Source organism: Xenopus tropicalis, chromosome 9 (genome assembly GCF_000004195.4).
Source record: "Xenopus tropicalis strain Nigerian chromosome 9, UCB_Xtro_10.0, whole genome shotgun sequence".
Classification (NCBI taxonomy): Eukaryota; Metazoa; Chordata; class Amphibia; order Anura; family Pipidae; genus Xenopus; species Xenopus tropicalis.
Genome location: NC_030685.2, coordinates 90,884,691 through 90,909,862, shown reverse-complemented (window position 1 = coordinate 90,909,862; position 25,172 = coordinate 90,884,691). Strand labels below are relative to the sequence as shown.

The 25,172-nt window shown below is 58.0% G+C and overlaps 1 protein-coding gene across 1 annotated transcript in view; it reads right to left on the bottom strand.

The window, feature by feature from the left end:
- Window positions 1–25,172, bottom strand: part of ccdc93 (coiled-coil domain containing 93) — a gene marked incomplete at its 5' end in the record, with an annotated part of 35,183 nt that overhangs the window by 450 nt on the left and 9,561 nt on the right. The window contains 9 exon segments of the mRNA NM_001008172.1: window positions 90–174; window positions 251–288; window positions 640–722; window positions 959–1,067; window positions 1,182–1,253; window positions 5,506–5,577; window positions 6,603–6,684; window positions 6,763–6,836; window positions 7,814–7,876. Of these exon segments, the coding sequence (NP_001008173.1) occupies window positions 90–174; window positions 251–288; window positions 640–722; window positions 959–1,067; window positions 1,182–1,253; window positions 5,506–5,577; window positions 6,603–6,684; window positions 6,763–6,836; window positions 7,814–7,876 (678 nt within the window).

The window sequence follows — 25,172 nt, the reverse complement described above, 5'->3', positions numbered from 1 at the left end:
CTGGGGGGGCACAGAAGGGTTAAACGCTGCAGGGCGGGACCCAAACGGGGCAAATCTCTGGCAGAAACAACCCTGGGGGCAAACGGTACCTTGTTCCTACTCTGCCGGATCCCGTCCACGATCTGCTCCATCTGCCGGAGGAACTGGTCCCGGGCGCTGGGCGAAGCCATCGCTCTGCAGGGAATACAGGAACCGGGTCAGAACCGTATGATACGCACCAGTCCCACGTATGGGCCCGGGGGCTACTCACTGCTGGAAGTTGTCATGGATGGAGTTCAGCAGGTTCACCTGGAGACACACAAGAACCCCATTACTGGGCAGCGCCATGGTGCCGGCCCACTCACCTCCCATATGGAACTGGTACGTCCCGCCCCCCGCGTCCCATTGCCTTTAGGGAGGATAGAAACCCCTTCCAGACTAATTGGACCGGTTCCTGGATCAGCCGGGTACTAAGGGGCTCATTTGCCCCATGGTACCTAAACTGCCCCGGGATTCAGTCAAGTTAGAAAATGAAATGAATGTTCAGATTCAGTAAACTGGACCCAATGTAGAAGTCCATTTCTTGACATGATCTGCCCTTGGTGCAACGCTGCTGAACTAACTGCCCCTCGTAACCCAACTGCCCCAGCCGCTTCTCACCTCTTTCTCCAGATAAACCTTCTTATCATCCAGGGTGTTGTACAGGGTGAAGAACTGCTTGGTCTCCTTGTGAGTGGCCGACACTGGAACATACAAACACGGGGGGGGGTTATACACTGCAGGACCCTCAGCCAATGGTATAGTCTCCCGCCCCTATGGAACAGGTACCGCCCACATCTCCCAGCATGCATCAGTGCTGTGTGGGGCCACACACATGGGACTGGGCCCACACACATGGGACTGGGCCCTAAGTGTTCTATTGTGCCGTCCCTCCCCCAGCGGCGCCACAATAAGCCCCTTGCCCCAGTCGGGTCAGTACCTTGCCCATAAAGCTCAATAAAGCGCTTCTGATACTGCGTCAGTTCTGCGCGGCTGGGAACCTCGTCGATTTTCCGCTGCAAAATTGCAATTTCTCGGTTTCTGCGCGCCTGAAAGGGAATGGGCAATCAGCTGATCTCTTGGGAATTACCCCCCCATGCCACGCCCTGTGGGTACCAGTCTGACGGGGGTACCCAGCTGCCACCCCAGCACCGCCCACTCACCAGCAGGAGGCGGATCTTCTGTAGCTTCTCCCTCTCAGCCTTGTATTGCTGCTCAAATGCCTGCGTCTGCTCCTGGGGGGCAAAAAACAGGACACTTATAGTTACATAGGGTTGAAAAAAGACCATTGTCCATCAAGTTCAACCCATCCGAGTAAACCCAGCACACAACCTATACTAACCAATCTATACACTCACATACATAAACTATATATATACAACCAGTAATACTAACTGTAGATATTAGTATCACAATAGCCTTGGATATTCTGCTTGTTCAAAAACTCATCCAGGCCCCTCTTAAAGGCATTAACAGAGCCTGCCATTACCCCATCTCTAGGGCATTCCCCAACCCCCTCACTGCCCTCACCGTGAGGAACCCTCTACCCAACATCCCCCGGCAGGGCATTCCCCAACCCCCTCACTGCCCTCACCGTGAGGAACCCCCTACCCAACACCCCCCGGCAGGGCATTCCCCAACCCCCTCACTGCCCTCACCGTGAGGAACCCCCACCCAACATCCCCGGCAGGGCATTCCCCAACCCCCTCACTGCCCTCACCGTGAGGAACCCCTACCCAACATCCCCCGGCAGGGCATCCCCAACCCCCTCACTGCCCTCACCGTGAGGAACCCCCTACCCAACATCCCCCGGCAGGGCATTCCCCAACCCCCTCACTGCCCTCACCGTGCCAGGAACCCCCTAACCCAACATCCCCCGGCAGGGCATTCCCCAACCCCCTCACTGCCCTCACCGTGAGGAACCCCCTACCCAACACCCCCCGGGCAGGGCATTCCCCAACCCCTCACTGCCCTCACCGTGAGGAACCCCCTACCCAACATCCCCGGCAGGGCATTCCCCAACCCCCTCACTGCCCTCACCGTGAGGAACCCCCTACCCAACATCCCCCGGCAGGGCATCCCCAACCCCCTCACTGCCCTCACCGTGAGGAACCCCCTACCCAACATCCCCAAGGCAGGGCATTCCCCAACCCCCTCACTGTCCTCACCGTGAGGAACCCCCTACCCAACATCCCCCGGCAGGGCATTCCCCAACCCCCTCACTGCCCTCACCGTGAGGAACCCCCTACCCAACATCCCCCGGCAGGGCATTCCCCAACCCCCTCACTGCCCTCACCGTGAGGAACCCCCTACCCAACACCCCCCGGCAGGGCATTCCCCAACCCCCTCACTGCCCTCACCGTGAGGAACCACCTACGCTGCTTCAAATGGAAACTCCTTTCCTCTAATCTATAGGGGGGGCCTCTGGTGCGCTGATTGTTTTTATGGGGAAAAAGAACATCCCCCAACTGCCTATAATCCCCCCTAATGTACTTGTACAGAGTAATCATGTCCCCTCGCAAGCGCCTCTTTTCCAGAGAAAACAACCCCAACCCTGACAGTCTCACCTCATAGTTTAACCCTTCCATCCCCTTAACCAGTTTAGTTGCAGTCTCTGCACTCTCTCCAGCTCATTAATATCCTTCTTAAGGACTGGAGCCCAAAACTGCACTGCATACTCACTGTTACTGCCCCCATACTCACTGTTACTGCCCCCCATACTCACTGTTACTGCCCCCATACTCACTGTTACTGCCCCCCCATACTCACTGTTACTGCCCCCCATACTCACTGTTACTGCCCCCCATACTCACTGTTACTGCCCCCCCATACTCACTGTACTGCCCCATACTCACTGTTACTGCCCCCCCATACTCACTGTCCCTGCCCCCCATACTCACTGTCCCTGCCCCCCATACTCACTGTTACTGCCCCCCATACTCACTGTTACTGCCCCCCATACTCACTGTTACTGCCCCCCATACTCACTGTTACTGCCCCCCATACTCACTGTTACTGCCCCCATACTCACTGTTACTGCCCCCCCATACTCACTGTTACTGCCCCCCATACTCACTGTTACTGTTCCCCCATACTCACTGTTACTGCCCCCCATACTCACTGTCCCTGCCCCCCATACTCACTGTTACTGCCCCCATACTCACTGTTACTGTTCCCCCCATACTCACTGTTACTGCCCCCATACTCACTGTTACTGCCCCCCATACTCACTGTCCCTGCCCCCCATACTCACTGTTACTGCCCCCCATACTCACTGTTACTGTTCCCCCCATACTCACTGTTACTGCCCCCATACTCACTGTTACTGGCCCCCATACTCAAGGTGAGGCCTTACCAGGGACCTATAAAGGGGCAAAATTATGTTCTCATCCCTTGAGTCAATGCCCTTTTTTATACAAGACAGCACTTTATTTGCTTTAGTAGCCACAGAATGACACTGCCTGGCATTAGACAACTTGTTATCAACAAAAACCCCCAGATCCTTCTCCATTAAGGATGCCCCCAACTCACTCCCATTCAGTAGATAGTTTGTGTTTATATTATTTCTACCAAAGTGCATAACTTTGCACTTATCAACATTGAACCTCATTTCCCAGTTTGCTGCCCAGTTTTCCAATTTTGTCAAATCGCTCTGCAAAGCGGCACATCCTGCATGGAACTTATAGTTTTGCACAATTTAGTGTCATCAGCAAAAATAGAAACAGTACTGTCTATGCCCCCCCCAGGGCATTAATAAACAAGTTAAACAGCAAAGGCCCAAGGACTGACCCCTGCGGTACCCACTAACCACACTGGTCCAATTAGAAAATGTTCCATTTCCCCCCACTCTGTGTACTCTATCCTTCAGCCAGTTCTCTATCCAATTACAAATATTATGTTCTAGGCCAATATTCCTTAATTTGATCATTAACCTTCTGTGCGGTACTGTATCAAACGCTTTAGCAAGATCTAAGTAGATGACATCAACTGCCATTCCAGCATCAAGGTTCCTGCTCATCTCCTCATAAAAGGCAACTAAATTAGTCTGGCAAGATCTGTTACCCATAAACCCATGCTGGCACAAACTCATAGTATTGTGAACTGCAATGTATTCAACTATCCTATCCCTTATTACCCCTTCCAGAAGCTTTCCTACTACTGATGTCAGACTAACAGGCCTATAGTTTTCAGGCTGAGAACGAGATCCCTTTTTAAATAACGGCACCACATTAGCAATCCGCCAGTCTCTCAGGCCTGTAACGCCCAGGGCCTGTAACGCGGGCACCTTATAGGGGGGCGCAGTGCTCACCAACCCCAGGGCCTGTAACGCCGGCACCTTATCATAGGGGGGCGCAGTGCTCCCCAACCCCAGGGCCTGTAACGCCGGCACCTTATCATAGGGGGGTGCAGTGCTCACCAACCCCAGGGCCTGTAACGCCGGCACCTTATCATAGGGGGGCGCAGTGCTCACCAACCCCAGGGCCTGTAACGCCGGCACCTTATCATAGGGGGGCGCAGTGCTCACCAACCCCAGGGCCTGTAACGCCGGCACCTTATCATAGGGGGCGCAGTGCTCACCAACCCCAGGGCCTGTAACGCCGGCACCTTATAGGGGCGCAGTGCTCACCAACCCCAGGGCCTGTAACGCTGGCACCTTATCATAGGGGGGCGCAGTGCTCACCAACCCCAGGGCCTGTAACGCCGGCACCTTATCATAGGGGGGGCGCAGTGCTCACCAACCCCAGGGCCTGTAACGCCGGCACCTTATCATAGGGGGGCGCAGTGCTCACCAACCCCAGGGCCTGTAACGCCGGCACCTTATAGGGGGCGCAGTGCTCACCAACCCCAGGGCCTGTAACGCCGGCACCTTATCATAGGGGGGCGCAGTGCTCACCAACCCCAGGGCCTGTAACGCCGGCACCTTATCATAGGGGGGCGCAGTGCTCACCAACCCCAGGGCCTGTAACGCTGGCACCTTATCATAGGGGGGCGCAGTGCTCACCAACCCCAGGGCCTGTAACGCCGGCACCTTATCATAGGGGGGCGCAGTACACACCAACCCCAGGGCCTGTAACGCCGGCACCTTATCATAGGGGGGCGCAGTGCTCACCAACCCCAGGGCCTGTAACGCCGGCACCTTATCATAGGGGGGCGCAGTACACACCAACCCCAGGGCCTGTAACGCCGGCACCTTATCATAGGGGGGCGCAGTGCTCACCAACCCCAGGGCCTGTAACGCCGGCACCTTATCATAGGGGGGCGCAGTACACACCAACCCCAGGGCCTGTAACGCCGGCACCTTATCATAGGGGGGCGCAGTGCTCCCCAACCCCAGGGCCTGTAACGCCGGCACCTTATCATAGGGGGGCGCAGTGCTCACCAACCCCAGGGCCTGTAACGCCGGCACCTTATCATAGGGGGGCGCAGTGCTCACCAACCTCAGGGCCTGTAACGCTGGCACCTTATCATAAGTGAATATTCACCAACCTTCTCCTCTCCGTGTTCTGTAGCCGCTGCTTTCAGCCCATCGATGTTCTGCTGCAGCCGAGACATCTCCTCCTGTGGGACAAACAGCATGAGTGGGAGGGGCGGGCACGGGAGGGAGTGGCCGGTGAGACCCCAGCAATAGAATGAGGGATGGGTCGGTACCGGTGAGACCCCAGCAATAGACTGAGGGATGGGTCGGTACCGGTGAGACCCCAGCAATAGAATGAGGGATGGGTCGGTACGGGTGAGACCCCAGCAATAGAATAAGGGATGGGTCGGTACCGGTGAGACCCCAGCAATAGAATAAGGGATGGGTCGGTACCGGTGAGACCCCAGCAATAGAATAAGGGATGGGTCGGTACCGGTGCAGACCCAGCAATAGAATAAGGGATGGGTCCGGTACCGGTGAGACCCAGCAATAGACTGAAGGGATGGGGTCCGGTACCGGTGAGACCCCAGCAATAGACTGAGGGATGGTCGCGTACCGGTGAAGACCCCCAGCAATAGACTGAGGGATGGGTCGTACCGTGAGACCCAGCAATAGAATAAGGGATGGGTCGGTACCGGTGAGACCCCAGCAATAGAATAAGGGATGGGTCGGTACCGGTGAGACCCCAGCAATAGAATAAGGGATGGGTCGGTACCGGTGAGACCCCAGCAATAGACTGAGGGATGGGTCGGTACCGGTGAGACCCCAGCAATAGACTGAGGGATGGGTCGGTACCGGTGAGACCCCAGCAATAGACTGAGGGATGGGTCGGTACCGGTGAGACCCCAGCAATAGACTGAGGGATGGTCGGGTACCGGTGAGACCCCAGCAATAGACTGAGGGATGGGTCGGTACCGGTGAGACCCCAGCAATAGACTGAGGGATGGGTCGGTACCGGTGAGACCCCAGCAATAGAATAAGGGATGGGTCGGTACCGGTGAGACCCCAGCAATAGACTGAGGGATGGGTCGGTACCGGTGAGACCCCAGCAATAGAATAAGGGATGGGTCGGTACCGGTGAGACCCCAGCAATAGACTGAGGGATGGGCCGGTACTAGTGAGACCCCAGCAATAGACTAAGGAATGGGTCGGTTCTGGTGAGACTCACGCGGCACTTGGAGCGGAACTGCTGCTCCTGCGCTTTCAGACTCTCATTCTGCGCTACCAGGTCCCTCAGTTTCTGTAAAACACTGGGTCAGGGAAAGGAACCATTAGAATCAATATGGCGGCTGCAGCATGACCCCAAATCCCTGGGCAGTACCACCCACCTTGGGTCGGCTTTGGACTCCATGTTCTCCAGAACAGAAAGCTCCTGGTCCAACTTCTCCATATGACTTGTAACCTGAGGAACAGGAAGTATCAGAACTCAGGGCGGAACCAACGGGGCACAGGGAGCGAAACTGACCGGCTCTGATCCAGTTCCAGCACGGAACCACTAAAGGGCAACTATTCACAGTTGTGGAACAAATCACTTTCCCAAATAGTGTTTATTATTTTGTTTAATACATTAACCATTTATGTGTGAGCTCCTCGACCAACCCTTCCAGCCGCAACCAAACCCCCCCATGCTGTGAGTCACTGACAGCTTTCCTCTGCTCTGATTGGCTGATTGCACCATCAGCAATGTCAGCAATGCATTATTGACATACAGTGGGGTGGGTTGTTTGCAGCAGGATATAATGTTATGCAGGGGGATTGCGCTCATTAACCCTTTATATCTCTATTGCACGGATAGTTACCCTTTAGGCTGAGCAACAGGTAACTATGGATTTATATAGTAAATAAAGTACCCCCTGTTGTAAAATATAAGGATATTGTAAATGACAGAGGAGTTCCATGACCATATACTGCTTTTTATGCAGATCTCCAAGGTGACTTCTACTTTACTATAATATATAATAATTATACTTTATTAGAATATACAAGTTTCAGTGAGTCATGTGACAGAAATGACATCACTGAGCACCGATTGTAACTGATGACATCACTAAACTCCATTTATAAGGATATAATTTACAGGATATGCATGGCTCTTGTGTATTATTCCTATATAAATGTATAACGGCCTCAAATCAGCCAAACGGGCAGATCTGTATTATGGACTAGTAGCCCCTGGTCAGAACCACCAACCCACACAGACTCTCTGAAAGTCACCCAGACCCAAATACCGGGTGGAGGCAAGGTAAAATGGGAGTGGGCCTGGCTGGCATATAAAGGGCGGTACCAGAGTGTTCCCCAGCATGGTAGAAAGGCTCCCATGAATCACCTGGGGGGGGAGGGACCATGGCAGAGACAACAACCCCCCCCCCCCCCCGTTACCTCAGTCAGTTGCTTCCTGGTCTCGCCGCACCCAGACTGGAGCTCAGAGGCTTTTTCCTGCAGCTGGGACAGAACCAGAGGGACAGTCAGATATGGGGCCCCAGGGTTAGGGCCATGGGGGGGGGGACAGTGCGGCACATTACACACTCGGTGTATAGCAGCGTGCATATCCCTACACACACGGTTAGTGGCCCCAGTTGGCACAGCACTGAGTAGGAACCCTTTATAAGCGATTTCCCTGGCACTGCCCTGCTAACCCTGGCACTGCCCTGCTAGCCCTAACCCCAGTGCTAACCCTAATACACTGGCACTGCCCTGCTAACCCTAACCCCAGTGCTAACCCTAATACACTGGCACTGCCCTGTTAACCCTAACCCCAGTGCTAACCCTAATACACTGGCACTGCCCTGCTAACCCTAACCCCAGTTCTAACCCTAATACACTGGCACTGCCCTGCTAACCCTAACCCCAGTTCTAACCCAAATACACTGGCACTGCCCTGCTAACCCTAACCCCAGTGCTAACCCTAATACACTGGCACTGCCCTGCTAACCCTAACCCCAGTGCTAACCCTAATACACTGGCATGCCCCTGCTAACCCTTACCCTGCACTTGCCTGCTAACCCTAACCCCAGTTAGCTAACCCTATACACTGGCACTGCCCTGTTAACCCTAACCCCACTGCTAACCCTAATACACTGGCACTGCCCTGCTAACCCTAACCCCAGTTCTAACCCTAATACACTGGCACTGCCCTGCTAACCCTAACCCCAGTTCTAACCCTAATACACTGGCACTGCCCTGCTAACCCTAACCCCAGTGCTAACCCTAATACACTGGCACTGCCCTGCTAACCCTAACCCCAGTGCTAACCCTAATACACTGGCACTGCCCTGCTAACCCTTACACTGGCACTGCCCTGCTAACCCTAACCCCAGTGCTAACCCTAATACACTGGCACTGCCCTGCTAACCCTAACCCCAGTGCTAACCCTAATACACTGGCACTGCCCTGCTAACCCTAACCCCAGTGCTAACCCTAATACACTGACACTGCCCTGCTAACCCTAACCCCACTGCTAACCCTAATACACTGGCACTGCCCTGCTAACCCTAACCCAGTGCTAACCTAATACACTGGCACTGCCCTAGTTACCCTTACCCGCTTGCTAACCCTTAATACACTGGCACTGCCCTGCTAACCCTAACCCCAGTTCTAACCCAAATACACTGGCACTGCCCTGTTACCCACGCCACACTGCTAACCCTGAATACACTGGCACTGCCCTGCTAACCCTAACCCAGTTTCTAACCCTAATACACTGGCACTGCCCTGCTAACCCTAACCCCAGTTCTAACCCAAATACACTGCGCACTGCCCTGCTAACCCTAACCCCAGTGCTAACCCTAATACACTGGCACTGCCCTGTACCCTAACCCCAGTGCTAACCCTAATACACTGGCACTGCCCTGCTAACCCTTACCCTGGGCACTGCCCTGCTAACCCCTAAAGCCCAGTGCTAACCCTAATACACTGGCACTGCCCTGCTAACCCTAACCCCACTGCTAACCCTAATACACTGGCACTGCCCTGCTAACCCTAACCCCACTGCTAACCCTAATACACTGGCACTGCCCTGCTAACCCTAACCCCACTGCTTAACCCAATACACTGGGCATCCCTGCTAACCCTAACCCCACTGCTAACCCTAATACACTGGCACTGCCCTGCTAACCTAAACCCCGTGCGTAACCCTAACCCCAGTGCTAACCCTAATACACTTGGGCACTGCCCTGCTAACCCTAACCCCAGTGCTAACCCTATACACTGCACTGCCCTGTTAACCCTAACCCCACTGCTAACCCTAATACACTGCACTGCCCTGCTAACCCTAACCCCAGTGCTAACCCTAATACACTGGCACTGCCCTGCTAACCGAACCCCTAGTGCTACCCTAACCCCAGTTGACTAACCCAAATACACTGGCACTGCCCTGCTAACCCTAACCCCAGTGCTAACCCTAATACACTGGCACTGCCCTGCTAACCCTAACCCCAGTGCTAACCCTAATACACTGGCACTGGCCCGCTAACCCTAACCCCACTGCTAACCCTAATACACTGGCACTGCCCTGCTAGCCCTAACCCCAGTGCTACCCCTAATACACAGGCACTGCCCTGTTAACCCTAACCCCAGTGCTAACCCTAATACACTGGCACTGCCCTGCTAACCCCTAGCCCCTAATCCTAGCCCTAACCCTAGCACTAGCACTAATCCTAGCTCTAGCCCCTAACCCTTGCCCTAACCTTAACCCTAACACTAGCCCTAACTCAAACCCTAGCACTAACCCGAACCCCAACCATAACCCGAACCCCAACCATAACCCGAACCCCAACCATAACCCGAACCCCAACCATAACCCAAACCCCAACCATAACCCCAACCATAACGCAAACCCCAACCATAACCCCAACCCCAACCCTAACCCCAACCCCAACCATAACCCTAACCCACATCATAACCCCAACCCCAACCATAACCCTAACCATAACCCTAACCCCAACCCTACCCCAACGCTAGCCCTAGCCCCAACCCTAGCCCCAACCCTAGCCCCAACCCTAGCCCCAAACCCTGCCCCAACCCTAGCCCCAGCCCCAACCCTAGCCCTATCCCCAACCCTAACCCCAACCCTAGCCCCAACCCTAGCCCCAACCCTAGCCCCAACCCTAGCCCTATCCCCAACACTAACCCTAGCCAAAACCCTAGCCCCAACCCTAGCCAAAACCCTAGCCCCAACCCTAGCCCCAACCCTAGCCCCAACCCTAGCCAAAACCCTAGCCAAAACCCTAGCCAAAACCCTAGCCCCAACCCTAGCCCACACCCTAGACATAGAGTCCAACCCGAGCCCCAACCCGAGCCCCAACCCGAGCCCCAACCCTAACCCCAGCCCTAGCCCCAACCCTAACCCTATCCCCAACCCTAACCCTATCCCCAACCCTAGCCCTGACCCTAGCCCTGACCCTAACCTCAACCCTAACCCTAACCATTCAACCCTAGCCCCAACCCTAACCCTAGCCCCAACCCTAACCCTAGCCCCAACCCTAACCCTAGCCCCAACCCTAACCCTAGCCCCAACCCTAACCCTAGCCCCAACCCTAGCCCCAACCCTAACCCTAAGCCCAACCCTAACTCTAGCCCCAACCCTAACTCTAGCCCCAACCCTAACTCTAACTCTAGACCTAACTCTAGCCCTAACTTTAGCCTAACTTTAGCCCTAACTCTAGCCCCCACCCTAACCCTAACCCTAACCCCAACCCCAACCCTAACCCCAACCATAAGCCCAACCATAAGCCAAACCCCAACCATAACCCCAACCCTAACCCCAACCCGAACCATAACCCTAACCCACACCATAACCCCAACCATAACCCTAACCCCAACCCCAACCCGAACCATAACCCTAACCCACATCATAACCCCAACCATAACCCCAACCATAACCCTAACCATAACCCTAACCATAACCCTAACCCCAACCCCAACCCTAACCCCAACCCTAACCCCAACCCTTGCCCCAACCCTTGCCCCAGCCCCAACCCTAGCCCTATCCCCAACCCTAACCCTAGCCCTCACCCTAGCCCTAACCCTAGCCGCACCCTAAACATAGAGTCCAACCCGAGCCCCAACCCTAGCCCCAAGCCTAACCCCAACCCTAACCCAAGCCCTAGCCCCAACCCTAACCCTAGCCCCAAAGCTAGCCCTAGCCCCAACTCTAACCCGAGCCCCAACTCTAACCCGAGCCCCAACTCTTAACCGAGCCCCAACTCTAACCCGAGCCCCAACTCTAACCCGAGCCCCAACTCTAACCCGATCCCCACTCTAACCCGAGCCCCAACTCTAACCCGAGCCCCAACTTAACCCGAGCCCCAACTCTAAACCGAGCCCCAACTCTAAACGAGCCCCAACTCTAACCCGAGCCCCAACTCTAACCCCAACCCTAATCCAAACCCTAGCCCCAACCCTAACCATAGCCCCAACCCAAGCCCCAACCCCAACTCTAACCCTAGCCCCAACCCTACCAACCAGTCCCAACCCTAACCCTAGCCCCAACCCCAACTCTAACCCTAGCCCCAACTCTAACCCTAGCCCCAACCCTAACCCTAGTCCCAACCCTAACCCTAGTCCCAACCCTAACCCTAGTCCCAACCCTAACCTAGTCCCAACCCTAGCCCCAACCCTAGCCCCAACCCTAGCCCCAAACCTAACCCTAACCCCAACCCGAACCCTAGCCGCAACCCCAGCCCCAACCCTAACCCTGCTCCAACCCTAACCCTAACCCCAACCCGAACCCTAGCCGCAACCCCAGCCCCAACCCTAACCCTAGCTCTCAACCCTAACCCCAGCCAAACCGTAGTCCTAGCCCCAACCCTAGCCCTATAGCCCAAACCCTAACCCTAGCCCAAACCCAAACCCTAACCCTAGCCCAAACCCAAACCCTAACCCTAGCCCAAACCCTAACCTAGGCCCAACCCTAACCCTAGCCCAAACCCTAACCCTAGCCCAAACCCTAACCCTAGCCACAACCCTAGCCCCAACCCTAGCCCAACCCAAGCCGGCCCCAACCCTAAGCCGAGCCCCAACCCTAAGCCGAGCCCCAACCCTAAGCCGAGCCCCAACCCTAAGCCGGCCCCACCCTAACCCAGCCCCCAACCTAACCCCAGCCCCAACCCTAACTCCCAGCCCCAACCCTAACCCCAGCCCAACCCTACCCCAGCCCCACACCTAACCCTAACCCCAGCCCAACCCTTAACCCCAGCCCCAACCCTAACCCCAACCTAACCCCCATCCCTAGCCGAGCCCAACCCTGCCCCAACCCGTAACCCTAGCCCCAACGCCTACCCTTAACCCACCCTAACCTAGCCCCAACCCTAGCCCCAATACACTAGCCCCAACCCGTATGCCTAATACATAGCCCACCCCTAACCCTCCCCAACCCTACCCTAACCCCACCCAACCCCAACCCAGCTCCAACCCTGCCCTAGCCCCACCCAAACCCTACCCTCAATACCACTAGCCCCAACCTAACCCTAACCCAGCCCAAACCCTAAACCTAACCCTATCCTAGCCCCCCCAACCCTCAGTCCACTAGCCCCACCCTATAGTCCTAGCCCCAACCCTAGTCCTAGCCCCAACCCTTGTCTAGCCCCAACCTAAGTCTAGCGCCCAACCCTATCCCCAAGCCTAGCCCAACCCTAACCCCAACCTACCCTAGCCCCAACCCTAACCTAGCCCAACCCTCAACTCAGCCCCAACCCTAACCCTAGCCCCAACCCTAGCCCCACCTAGCCCAGCCCAACCTAGCCCCAACCCTACCAACCCAACCCTAACCCCAACCTAACACCAACCCTAACCAAAACCTAACCCCAACACTAACCCCAGGCTCCAACTAACCCTCAGCCCAACCCTACCCAACCCTACCCCAACCCTAACCCTAGCCCCAACCCTAACCCAACCCTAACCCCAACCCTCAAACCTAGCCCCAACCTAAGCCGTAAGCCTGCCCCACCCTAACCCAACCCTAGCCCCAACCCTAACCCCAACCCTAACCCCAACCTCTAACCCCAACCGCTAACCCCAAACAAAAACCCCAAACCCTACCTTAGCTCAAACCCTAGCTCACAACCTAACCCTAGCCCCAACCTGCCCACCCATAACCCCATCCTAGCCAAATTACACTAGCCCCACCCCAACCCTAGCCCCAACCCAACCCACGCCCCGACCCAACCCTAACCCAGCCCAGAACCCAACCCTAACCCGTAGCCCCAACCCAACCTAGCCAAAACCTAGCCCCAACCCTAACCCTAAACCCCAAACCTAGCCCCAACCCAACCACCAACCCTAGCCAACCTGGCCCAACCACCTAACCCTAGCCCAACCCTAACCCCAACCTAACCTAGCCCTAACCCAAACCTAGCCCAACCCTAACCCTACCCTAGACCCCAACCCTAACCCTAACCTAGCCCAACCCTAACCCAACCCTAGCCCAACCCTACCCTAGCCCCAACCTATCCCAACCTTAGCCCCAAACCGTACCCCAACCCTACCCTAGCCCCAACCTACCCCACCCTACCCAACCTAGCCCATAAACCCCAAACCAGCCCCCAACCCTAACCCTAGCCCAACATCAGCCTAACCCTAGCCCAAACCCTACCCTTAGCCCCAACCACTACACCCCAGCCCAAATCTAGCCCAACCCTACCCTAGCCCCAACCCTTAGCCCCAACCCATAGCCCAAACCCTAGCCCAAAACCCTTAGCCAAACCCTAGCCCCACCCTAAGCCTGCCCAGCCCAAGCTAGCCCCAACCCTAACCCCAACCAACCCAACCCTCCCACACCCACCCCAACCAACCCCAAACCAAACCCCAAACCAAACCCCCAAACCAACCCCCAAACAACCAACCCTAAACCTAGGCCCAACCCTAGCTCCAACCCTAACCTAGCCCCAAACCCTAACCCAATCCTAGCCAATACACTAAGCCCCAACCCCAACCCTAGCCCCCAAACCCTAACCCCAGCCCCATACCAACCCCTAACCCTAGCCCCAAACCTAGCCCCAACCCTAACCCTAGCCCCCCCAAACTTAGCCCCAACCCTAACCCTGCCCCAAAACTAGCCCCAACCCAGCACCCAACCCCAACCTAGACACCCAAACCTGCCCCAACCCCAACCCTAGCCCCAACCCCCAACCCTAGCCCCAAACCTAGCCCCAAACCCTAACCTAGCCCAAACCTAGCTCCCAAACCCCAACCTAAGGCCCCAACCCTAACCCTACCCCAACTAAGCCCAACCCTAACCCTAGCCCAAACCCTAGCCCCCAACCCGTAACCCTAGCCCCAACCTAACCCCAACCCTACCCTACCTAGGCCCTAACCCCAAACTAGCCCAACCCTAACCCGCTTAGCCTCCAACCCTAACCCCAACCTTAGCCTAAACGCCTTAACCTAACCCAAACCTAGCCACCAACCCTACCCTAACCTAGCCCAACCCTAACTGCCAACCCTAACCCTAACCCTAGCCTAACCCCAAACCTTAGCCCCAACCCTACTAGCCCCAACATCGCCCTAACCCTAGGCCCCAACCCGTCAGCCCTAACCCCAACCTTAACCCTTAGCCCAAACCCTAAACCCTAGCCCCATACCCTAACCCCAGCCCCAAAATCTAGCCAACCCTAACCTTAGCCCCAACCCTAGCCCCACCCTGAGCCCCAACCCTAGCCTCCAACCCTAGCCCAAACCCTAGCCCCAACCCTAGCCCCAACACCTAGCCCTTAGCCACAAACCTAGCCCAAACCCTAGCACCTAACCCTAGCCCAAACCCTAACCTAGCCCCAAACCTAGCCCCAAACCTAGCCCCAACCTAACCCTAGCCCCAAACCTAGCCCCAACCCTAACCCTAGCCTTACCCTAGCCCCAAACTTATTCCCCAACCCTAACCCTAGCCCCAAACCTAGCCCCAACCCTAACCTGCCCACATTCTGAGACCCCAAACCCTAGCCCTAACCCTACCTCCAACCCCACCCCAACCCCAACCCTAGCCCTCCCCTACCCCCCAACCCTTACCCTAGCCCCAAACCTAGCCCAACCTCTAAACCTAGCACCAACCAGCCCAAACCCTAGCCCGAACCCTAGCCCGACCATAACCTCAAACCTAACCCAACCCTAGCCCCCAACCCTACCTAGCCCAACCCTAACCCCACCTAGCCCCAACCTAGCTCCAACCATAAACCCTAGCCTTAACCCTAGACCGCAACCCATAGCCCTAACCAAGCCCAAAACCCCAGCCCAACCCTAGCCCAACCCCCAACCCTAACCCATACGCCCCAACCCCAACTCTAACCCTAGCCCCAACTTAACCTAGCCCCAACCCTACACCCCTAGCCCAACCCTAACCCAACCCTAACCCCAGCCCCAACCCCAGCCTACAACCCTAACCTTGCCCCAACCCTAATCCTAACCCTTAACCCACCCAGCCCCAACCCTAACCTAGCCCCACACCTAGCCCCAAACCTAGCCCCAACCCTAGCCCCAACCCTAGCCCACCCCATAACCCTAGCCCCAACCCCAACCCTAGCCCCCCAACCCGAGCCCCAACTAACCGAGCCCACCGTACCCGAGCCCCAACCCTAACCCAGAGCCCCAACCCTAACCCCAACCCTAACCCTAGCCCCAACCCCTAACCCTCCCCAACCCTAACCCTAGCCCCAACCCTAGCCCCAACCCTAGCCCAACCCTAGCCCCAACCCTAACCCCTAACCCCAACCCTCCTTAACCCTAGCCAACCCTTTACCCCACCCCCTAGCCCACCAACCTAACCTAACCTAGCCCCAACCCCAACCCTAGCCCCACCCTAGCCCCAACCACCCAACCCCAACCTAACCCCAACCCTAGCCCCAGATCCCTAGCCTACCCTAGCCAAAACCCCCTAGCGCCAACCCTAACCCTAGCCCCACCCTACCCCACCTAGCCCAACTAACCCCAACCTAGCCCCAACCCTAGCCCCAACTTAGCCCCCAACCTAGCCCCCAACCTTAGCCCACCTTAGCCCCAACCTAGCCCCAACCCTACCCTAGCCCCACCCTAACCCTTACCCCCCACCCTAGCCCCAACCTAGCCCCCAACCCTAGCCCCAACCCTAACGCCTAGCCCCAACCCTAACCCTAGCCCCAAATCTAGCCCAACCCTAGCCCTAACCTACCTCCAACCCCAGCCAACCACAACCCTAGCCCTAACCCTACCCCAACCCTAACCCTAGCCCCAAACCTAGCCCAACCCTAAACTAGCACCAACGCCCAGCCCAACCTAACCCGACCCTAGCCCTGACGTATAACCTCAAAACCCTCACGCCCAACCCTGCCCCAACCCTAACACTAGCCCAACCCTAACCCAACCCTAAGCCCCAAACCTAGCTCCAACGCTAAACCCTAAGCTAACCCTAGCCGCACCCCTAGCCCTAACCCAGCCCCAAACCCCAGCCCCAACCCTAGCCCCAACCCCAACCCCAACCCTACCCTAGCCCAAACCCAACTCTAACCTAGCCCCAACCCTAAACGCCTAGCCCCAACCCTAACTCCTAGCCCCAACCTAACCCCCAACCCTAACCCCAGCCCAACGACCCCGCCACAACCTTACCTTACCCCAACCCAGCCCCAACCCTAAATCCTAGCCCTATACCCTAACCCAACCCCAGCCCCCAACCTAGCCCAAACCCTAACCCTAAGCCCAGCCTTAACCCGAGCCCCAACCGTAACCCGAGCCCCAACCCGTAAACCCGAGCCCAACCGTAACCCTAGCCCCAACCGTAACCCTAGCCCCAACCCCTAACCCAACCTAACCCTAGCCCAACCTAACTAGCCCCAACCCTAACGCCTAGCCCACCCTAACCCTAGCCCAACCTAGCCCCAACCCTAACCCCAACCTAACCCTAGCCCCACCCTTACCCGCAAACCCTTACCCCAACCCTTAAACCCTTTTTTATACACTAGCCCCACCCTAACCTAAATACACTAGCCCCAACCCCAACCCCTAGCCCCAACCCTAACCCCACCCCAAGCCCTAACCTCAAACCCTAGCCCCAACCCTAGCCGCCCAAGCCCTAGCCTAACCTAAGCCGCAAACACCTAGTCCTAGCCCCAACCCTAACCTAGCCCGCAACCCTGACCCCAAACCTTTAGCCCCAACCTAAACCCCCAACCTTAGCCCCAACCTAACCCCAACCTTAGCCCCAACCCCTAACCCCAACCTTATGCCCACCTTAGCCCCAACTCTAGCCGCCAACGCTTAGCCCCAACTTAGCCCCAACCTTAGCCCCAACCTTAGCCCCAACCCTAGCCGCACCCTAACCCTAGCCCCAAACCCTAACCCTAGCCCCAACCCTAGCCCCAACCCTAACCCACCCTAGCCCCAACCCTAACCCTAGCCCAACCTAACCCTAGCCAACCATAATTCTAGCCCCAACCAATAACCCTAGCCCCAACCTAACCCTAGCCCCAAACCCTAACCCTAGCCCCAACCGCTAACCCTAATAAACGAGCCCCCAAACACTAACCCTAGCCCCAACCCTAACTAGCCTAAACCCCAACCCTAACCCTAGCCCCAGCCTAACGCCTAAACCCTAGCCCCAACCCTAACCCTAATACCCCCTAGCCCAACCCTAACCCTAGGCACCGCCAACCCTAACCCTAAGCCCCAACCCTAACCCCAGCCCCACCTAAAAACCCTAAATACACTAGCCCCCAACCCTAACCCTAGCCGCCAACCCTAACGCCTAGCCTAACCCCAACCCTAACCCTAACCTAGCCCCAACCTAAACCCTAATACCCTAGCCCCAACCCTAACCCTAGCCCAACGCCTAGCCCAAACCCTAACCCCTACCCTAACCCCAACCCTAGCCCCACCTAGCCCCAACCCTAAGCCGCAGCTCAAACCTAACCCAACCCTAGCCTAATACACTAACCCCACCGATCCCCAACGCCTTAGCCCCAACCCTAAACCCTAGCCCAAACCCTAACGCTAGCCCCAACCCTAACCCTAGCCCCAACCCTAACCTAGCCCCAGCCCAAAACCCTATCCCTAGCCCCAACCGCTATCCTAGCCCCAACCCTAAACCCTAGCGCCCAACGCCTAACCCTAGCCCCAGCCCCCAAACCCCTATCCCTAGCCCCAACCCTATCCCTAGCCCCACCCTAACGCCTAGCCCAACCCTAAGCCTAGCCCAACCCTACCCTAGCCGGCCAACGCCTAACTCCTAGCCCCAACCCTAACCCTAGCCCCAAGCCCTAGCCCCAACCCTAACCCAACCTAACTCCCAACCGCAAACCCTAGGCCCCAACCCAAACCCCAACCCTAGCCCAACCCAACCTAGCCCTAACCCTAGCCGCCAACCTAGCCCCAAACCCCAACCCCAACCCTTACCAACCCTAGCCCCAACCCTATACCCTAATCCCTAACCCTATCCCAACCCTAGCCCCAACCCGAACCCTAGCCCCACCCCATAACCTAACCCTAAGCCCAAAGCCCTAGTCCTAGCCCAACCTAACTCTAGCCCCAACCGTAACCCTAGCCCCAACCCAGCCCCAAGCCCAAACCCTAGCTCAACCCTAACCCACCTAGGCCTAAAATAAACTAAACCCCCAAACACTTAACCCCACACTAACCCATACACTACCCCAACACTAACCCCAATCCTAACCCTCAGCCCCCAAACGCCTACACCCTAACCCTAAACCCCAACCTAGGCCCCAACCCAACCTAGCCCAACCCTCAACGCCCAACCCTAGCCGCCAACCCCAACCCTAGCTCCAACCCTAACTCCTAACCCTAGCCCCACCCAAACCATAGCCCCAACCCTTAACCTAGCCCACAGCCCCAACCCTAACCTAGCCCTAGCCACAGCCCAATCCCAGCCCTTACCCTGCCCCAACCCTAACCCTAGCCCAAACCCTAAGCCCTAGCCAACTCGGCTACCCTAGCCCCCAACCCTATCCCAACCCTAGTCCCCAACCTATCCCAACCCTAACCCTAGCCCCCATCCTAACCGTAGCCCCAACCTAACCTAGCCCCACCCTAACAGACCTAGCCGCAAACCCTAATACCCTACCCCAACCCTTAAACCCTAACCCTAGCCCCAACTCTACCCTAGCCCCAACCCTATACCCTAGCCCTAAGCCCCCAACTCTAACCCTAGCCCCAACCCCAGCCGCTAACCCCAGCCCCACCCTAACCCTAGCCCCAACCCTAGCCCCATCCTAACCCTAACCCGCAACCCTAACCTAGCCCAACCCTATCCCTAACCCGCAGCCCCACCCTAGCCCAAACCTATGCCCCTAACCCTAACCCTAGCCCCAAACTAGCCCCAACCCTACCCTAGCCGCCCAACTCTAACGCTAGCCCCAAGACCTAACTCTAAACCTAAGCCCCAACCCCAGCCCTAACCCCAGCCCCAACCCTAAACCCCTAGCCCCAAGCCCCAAACCCTAACCCCAAACCTAACCCTAGCCCCAACCCCACCCTATCCCTAACCCCAGCCCCAACCCTAAACCTAGCCCCAAATCTAGCCCCAACCCTAAGCCCTAACCCTACCTCCAACCCCAGCCCCAACCCAACCCCAACCCTAGCACCTAACCCTAACCCCAACCCTAACCTAGCACCAACCCCAACCCTAGCCCCGACCCTAGCCCTGACCAATACCTCAACCCTAAACCCCAACCCTAAGCCCCAACCCTAGCCCCATACCCTAACCCTCAACTCCTAGCCCCAACCTAGCTCCACTACCTAGCCCCACCACTAACCCTAGCCCAACCTAACCCTAAGCCCAAACCCTAGCCGCAACCTAGCCCTAACCCAAGCCCGCAACCCCAGCCCCAACCCCAGCCCCACCAGCCTAGCCCCAACCCCACCCTAAACCTAGCCCCAACGCCCAACTCTAACCCTAGCCCCAATCCTAGCCCCACTCTAACCCTAGCCACCCTAACCTAGCCCCAACCCTAACCCCAGCCCCAGCCGCCACCCCAGCCCCAACCCCAGCCCCAACCCCTAACTTCCCAACCCAGCCCCAACCCTAATGCCTAGCCCTAACCCTAAACCCCAACCCCAGCCCCACCCTAACAACCTAGCCCTAACCTAGCCCCACACCTAGCCCCAAACCTAGGCCCCAACCTAACCCCACCCCAGCCCCAACCCAGCCCACACCCAACCCTAGCCCCAACCCAACCCTAGCCCAAGCCTTAACCCTGAGCCCACATCCCGTAAACCCGAGCCCCAACCGTAACCCGAGCCCCAACCGTAACCCTAGCCCCAACGCCTAACCCGCAAACCTAACCTAGCCCCAACCACTAACCCTAGCCCCAACCCCTAACCCTAGCCCCAACCCTAACCCTAGCCCCAACCTAACCTAGCCCCAACCCTAGCCCACCTAGCCCCAACCTACCTAGCCCCAACCCTAAACCTAGCCCCAGCCCTACCCTAGCCCCAACCCTTACCCAACCCTTACCAACCCATACCCCAACCCTAACTAATCACTAGCCCCAACCCCAACCCTAGCCCAACCTCTAGCCCAAACCCTAGCCCCCAACCCTAACCCCAACCCTAGCCCAACCCTAGCCCAAACCCTAGTCCTAGCCCCAACCCTAACAGCCCAACCCTAGCCCCAACCCTTAGCCCCAACCCTAGCCCCAACCCTAGCCCCCTAAGCCGCCAACCCTAACCCCTAGCCCCAACCCTAACCCAACCTTAGCCCCAACCTAACCCAACCCTAACCCCAACCCTAACCCCAACCTTAGCCCCAACCCTAGCCCCAACCCTAGCCCCAAACCCTAGCCCCAACCCTAGCCCCAACCCTAACCCTAGCCCCAACCCTAGCCCCAACCCTACCCTAGCCCCAACCCTAACCCCAACCCTAGCCCCAACCATAATTCTAGCCCCAACCCTAACCCTAGCCCCAACCCTAACCCTAGCCCCCAACCCTAACCCTAGCCCCAACCATAATTCTAGCCCCAACCCCTAAACCCTAGCCCCAACCCCTAACCCTAGCCCAACCCTAACCCTAGCCCAGCCCCAACCCTAACCCTAATACACTAGCCCCAACCCTAACCCTAGCCCCAACCCTAACCCTAGCCCCAACCCTAACCCTAGCCCCAGCCCTAACCCTAGCCCCAGCCCTAACCCTAGCCCCAGCCCCAACCCTAACCCTAGCCCCAACCCTAACCCTAATACCCTAGCCCCAACCCTAACCCTAGCCCAAACCTAGCCCAAACCCTAACCCCTACCCTAAACCCCAACCCTAGCCCCAACCCTAGCCCCAACCCTAGCCGCCAGCTCAAACCCAAACCCCAACCCTAGCCTAATACACTAACCCCAACCCTATCCCCAACCCTACCCCTATCCCCAACCCTACCCCTATCCCCAACCCTAACCCTAGCCCCAACCCTAACCCTAGCCCCAACCCTAACCCTAGCCCCAACCCTAACCCTAGCCCCAACCCTAACCCTAGCCCCAACCCCAACCCTAGCCCCAACCCTAACCCCAACCCCAACCCTAAACCTAACCCTAGCCCCAGCCCCAAACCTAGCCCCAAACCCCAACCCTAACCCCCAACCCTTACCCCAACCCTAACCCTAGCCCCAACCCTAACCCTATCCCTAACCCTATCCCCAACCCGAACCCTAGCCCCAACCCTAACCTAACCCTAGCCCAAACCCTAGTCCTAGCCCCAACCCTAACTCTAGCCTCAACCCTAACCTAGCCCCAACCCTAACCCTAGCCCCAACCCTAACCCTAGCCCCAACCCTAGCCCCAAACCCCAACCCTAGCCCCAACCCCAACCCTAACCATAGCCCCAAACCTAGCCCCAACCCCAACCCTAGCCCCAACCCCAACCCTAGCCCCAACCCCAACCCTAGCCCCAAACCTAGCCCCAAACCTAGCCCCAACCCTAAACCCTAGCCCCAACCCCTAACCCTAACCCTAGCCCCAACCCTAACCCCAACCCCAGCCCCAACCCCAACCCTAGCCCCAATCCCAAACCTAGCCCCAACCCCAACCCTAACCCTAGCCCCAACCCTAACTCTAGCCCCAACCCTAACCCTAGCCCCAACCCTAGCCCCAAACCTAGCCAACCCTAGCCCCAACCCTAGCCCCAACCTATGCCCCAACCCTAGCCCAACCCTAGCCCCAACCCTAGCCCCAACCCTAGCCCCAAACCTAGCCCCAAACCTAGCCCAACCCTAGCCCCAACCCTAGCCCTAACCCCAACCCTAGCCCAACCCTAATCCTGGCCCAACCCCAGCCCCAACCCTAGCCCTAACCCCAACCCTAGCCCCAACCCTAATCCTGGCCCCAACCCCAGCCCAACCCTAGCCCCAACCCTATCCCCAGCCCCCAACCCTAACCCCAGCCCCAACCCTAACCCCAGCCCCAACCCTAGCCCCAGCCAACCTAACCCCAGCCCCAACCCTAGCCCCAGCCCCAACCCTAACTCTAGCCCCAACCCTAACCCTAGCCCCAACCCTAGCCCCAAACCTAGCCCCAACCCTAGCCAACCTAGCCCCAACCCTAGCCCCAAACCCTAGCCCAACCCTAGCCCCAACCCTAGCCCCAAACCTAGCCCCAACCTAGCCCCAACCCTAGCCCCAACCCTAGCCCACCTAGCCCAACCCTAGCCCTAACCCCAACCCTAGCCCCAACCCTAATCCTGGCCCCAACCCCAGCCCCAACCCTAGCCCTAACCCCAACCCTAGCCCCAACCCTAATCCTGGCCCCAACCCCAGCCCCAACCCTAGCCCCAACCCTAACCCCAGCCCCAACCCTAACCCCAGCCCCAACCCTAACCCCAGCCCCAACCCTAGCCCCAGCCCCAACCCTAACCCTAGCCCCAACCCCAGCCCCAACCCTAGCCCCAACCCCAACCCCAGCCCCAACCCTAACCCCTATCCCCAACCCCAACCCTAGCCCCAACCCTAACCCTAGCCCCAAACCTAACCCCAACCCTAACCCTAGCCCCAAACCTAGCCCCAACCCTAACCCCAACCCCAACCCTAACCCCAACCCTAACCCCAACCCTAACCCTAACCCCAACCCCAACCCCAACCCCAACCCCAACCCCAACCCCAACCCCAACCCCAACCCCAAACCCTAGCCAGAACCCTAGCCAGAACCCTAGCCCCAACCCTAGCCCCAACCCTAACCCTAACCCTAGCCCCCAAACCTAACCCCAACCCTAACCCTAGCCCCAAACCTAACCCCAACCTAACCCTAGCCCCAAACCTAACCCCAACCCTAACCCTAGCCCCAAACCTAGCCCCAACCCTAACCCTGGCCCCAACCCCAGCCCCAACCCTAACCCCAACCCCAACCCTAGCCCCAACCCTAGCCCCAACCCCAACCCTAGCCCCAACCCTAGCCCCAACCCCAACCCTAGCCTAGCCCCAACCCTAACCCCAACCCTAACCCCAACCCTAGCCCCAACCCTAACCCCAACCCTAGCCCCAACCCTAGCCCCAACCCTAGCCCCAACCCTAGCCCTAGCCCCAACCCTAACCCCAACCCCAACCCCAACCCTAGCCCCAACCCTAGCCCCAACCCCAACCCTAGCCCCAACCCTAGCCCCAACCCTAACCCTAGCCCTAGCCCAACCTAACCCCAACCCTAACCCAACCCTAGCCCCAACCCTAGGCCCCAACCCTAGCCCCAACCCCAGCCCCAACTTTAGCCCCAACCCCAACCCCAGCCCTAGCCCCAACCCTAACCCTAGCCCCAACCCTAGCCCCAACCCCAACCCTAGCCCCAACCCTAACCCCAGCCCCAACCCTAGCCCCAGCCCCAACCCTAGCCCCAACCCTAGCCCCAACCCTAGCCCCAACCCTAGCCCCAACCCCAGCCCCAACCCCAACCCTAGCCCCAACCCTAGCCCCAGCCCCAACCCTAGCCCCAACCCTAGCCCAGCCCCAACCCAGCCCCAACCCTAGCCCCAACCCTAGCCCCAGCCCCAGCCCCAGCCCCCAACCCTAACCCCAGCCCCAACCCTAACCCCAGCCCCAACCCTAACCCCAGCCCCAACCCTAACCCCAGCCCCAACCCTAACCCCAGCCCCAACCCTAGCCCCAGCCCCAACCCTAGCCCCAACCCCAGCCCCAACCCCAGCCCCAAACCTAGCCCCAACCTTAACCCTAGCCCCAACCCTAGCCCCAACCTTAACCCTAGCCCCAACCCTAACATAATACACTAGCCCCAACCCCAACCCTAGCCCCAACCCTAACCGTAGCCCCAACCCCAACCCTAGCCCTAGCCCCAACCCTAGCCCCAACCCTAGCCCCAGCCCCAACCCTAACCCCAACCCTAGCCCCAACCCTAACCCCAACCCCAACCCTAGCCCCAACCCTAACCCCAACCCCAACCCCAACCCCAACCCCAACCCCAACCCCAACCCCAACCCCAACCCCAACCCCAGCCCCAACCCCAACCCCAGCCCCCCAACCCCAGCCCCAACCCCAACCCCAACCCCAGCCCCAACCCCAGCCCCAACCCCAGCCCCAACCCCAGCCCCAACCCCAACCCCAGCCCCAACCCTAACCCTAACCCTAACCCTAGCCCCAACCCTAACCCTAACCCTAACCCTAGCCCCAACCCCAACCCTAGCCCCAACCCCAACCCTAACCTAATACACTAGCCCCAACACTAGCCCCAACACTAGCCCCAGCCCCAGCCCCAACCCTAGCCCCAACCCCAACCCTAGCCCCAAACCCCAACCCTAGCCCCAAACCCCAAACCTAGCCCCAACCCCAACCCCCAGCCCCAACCCCCAGCC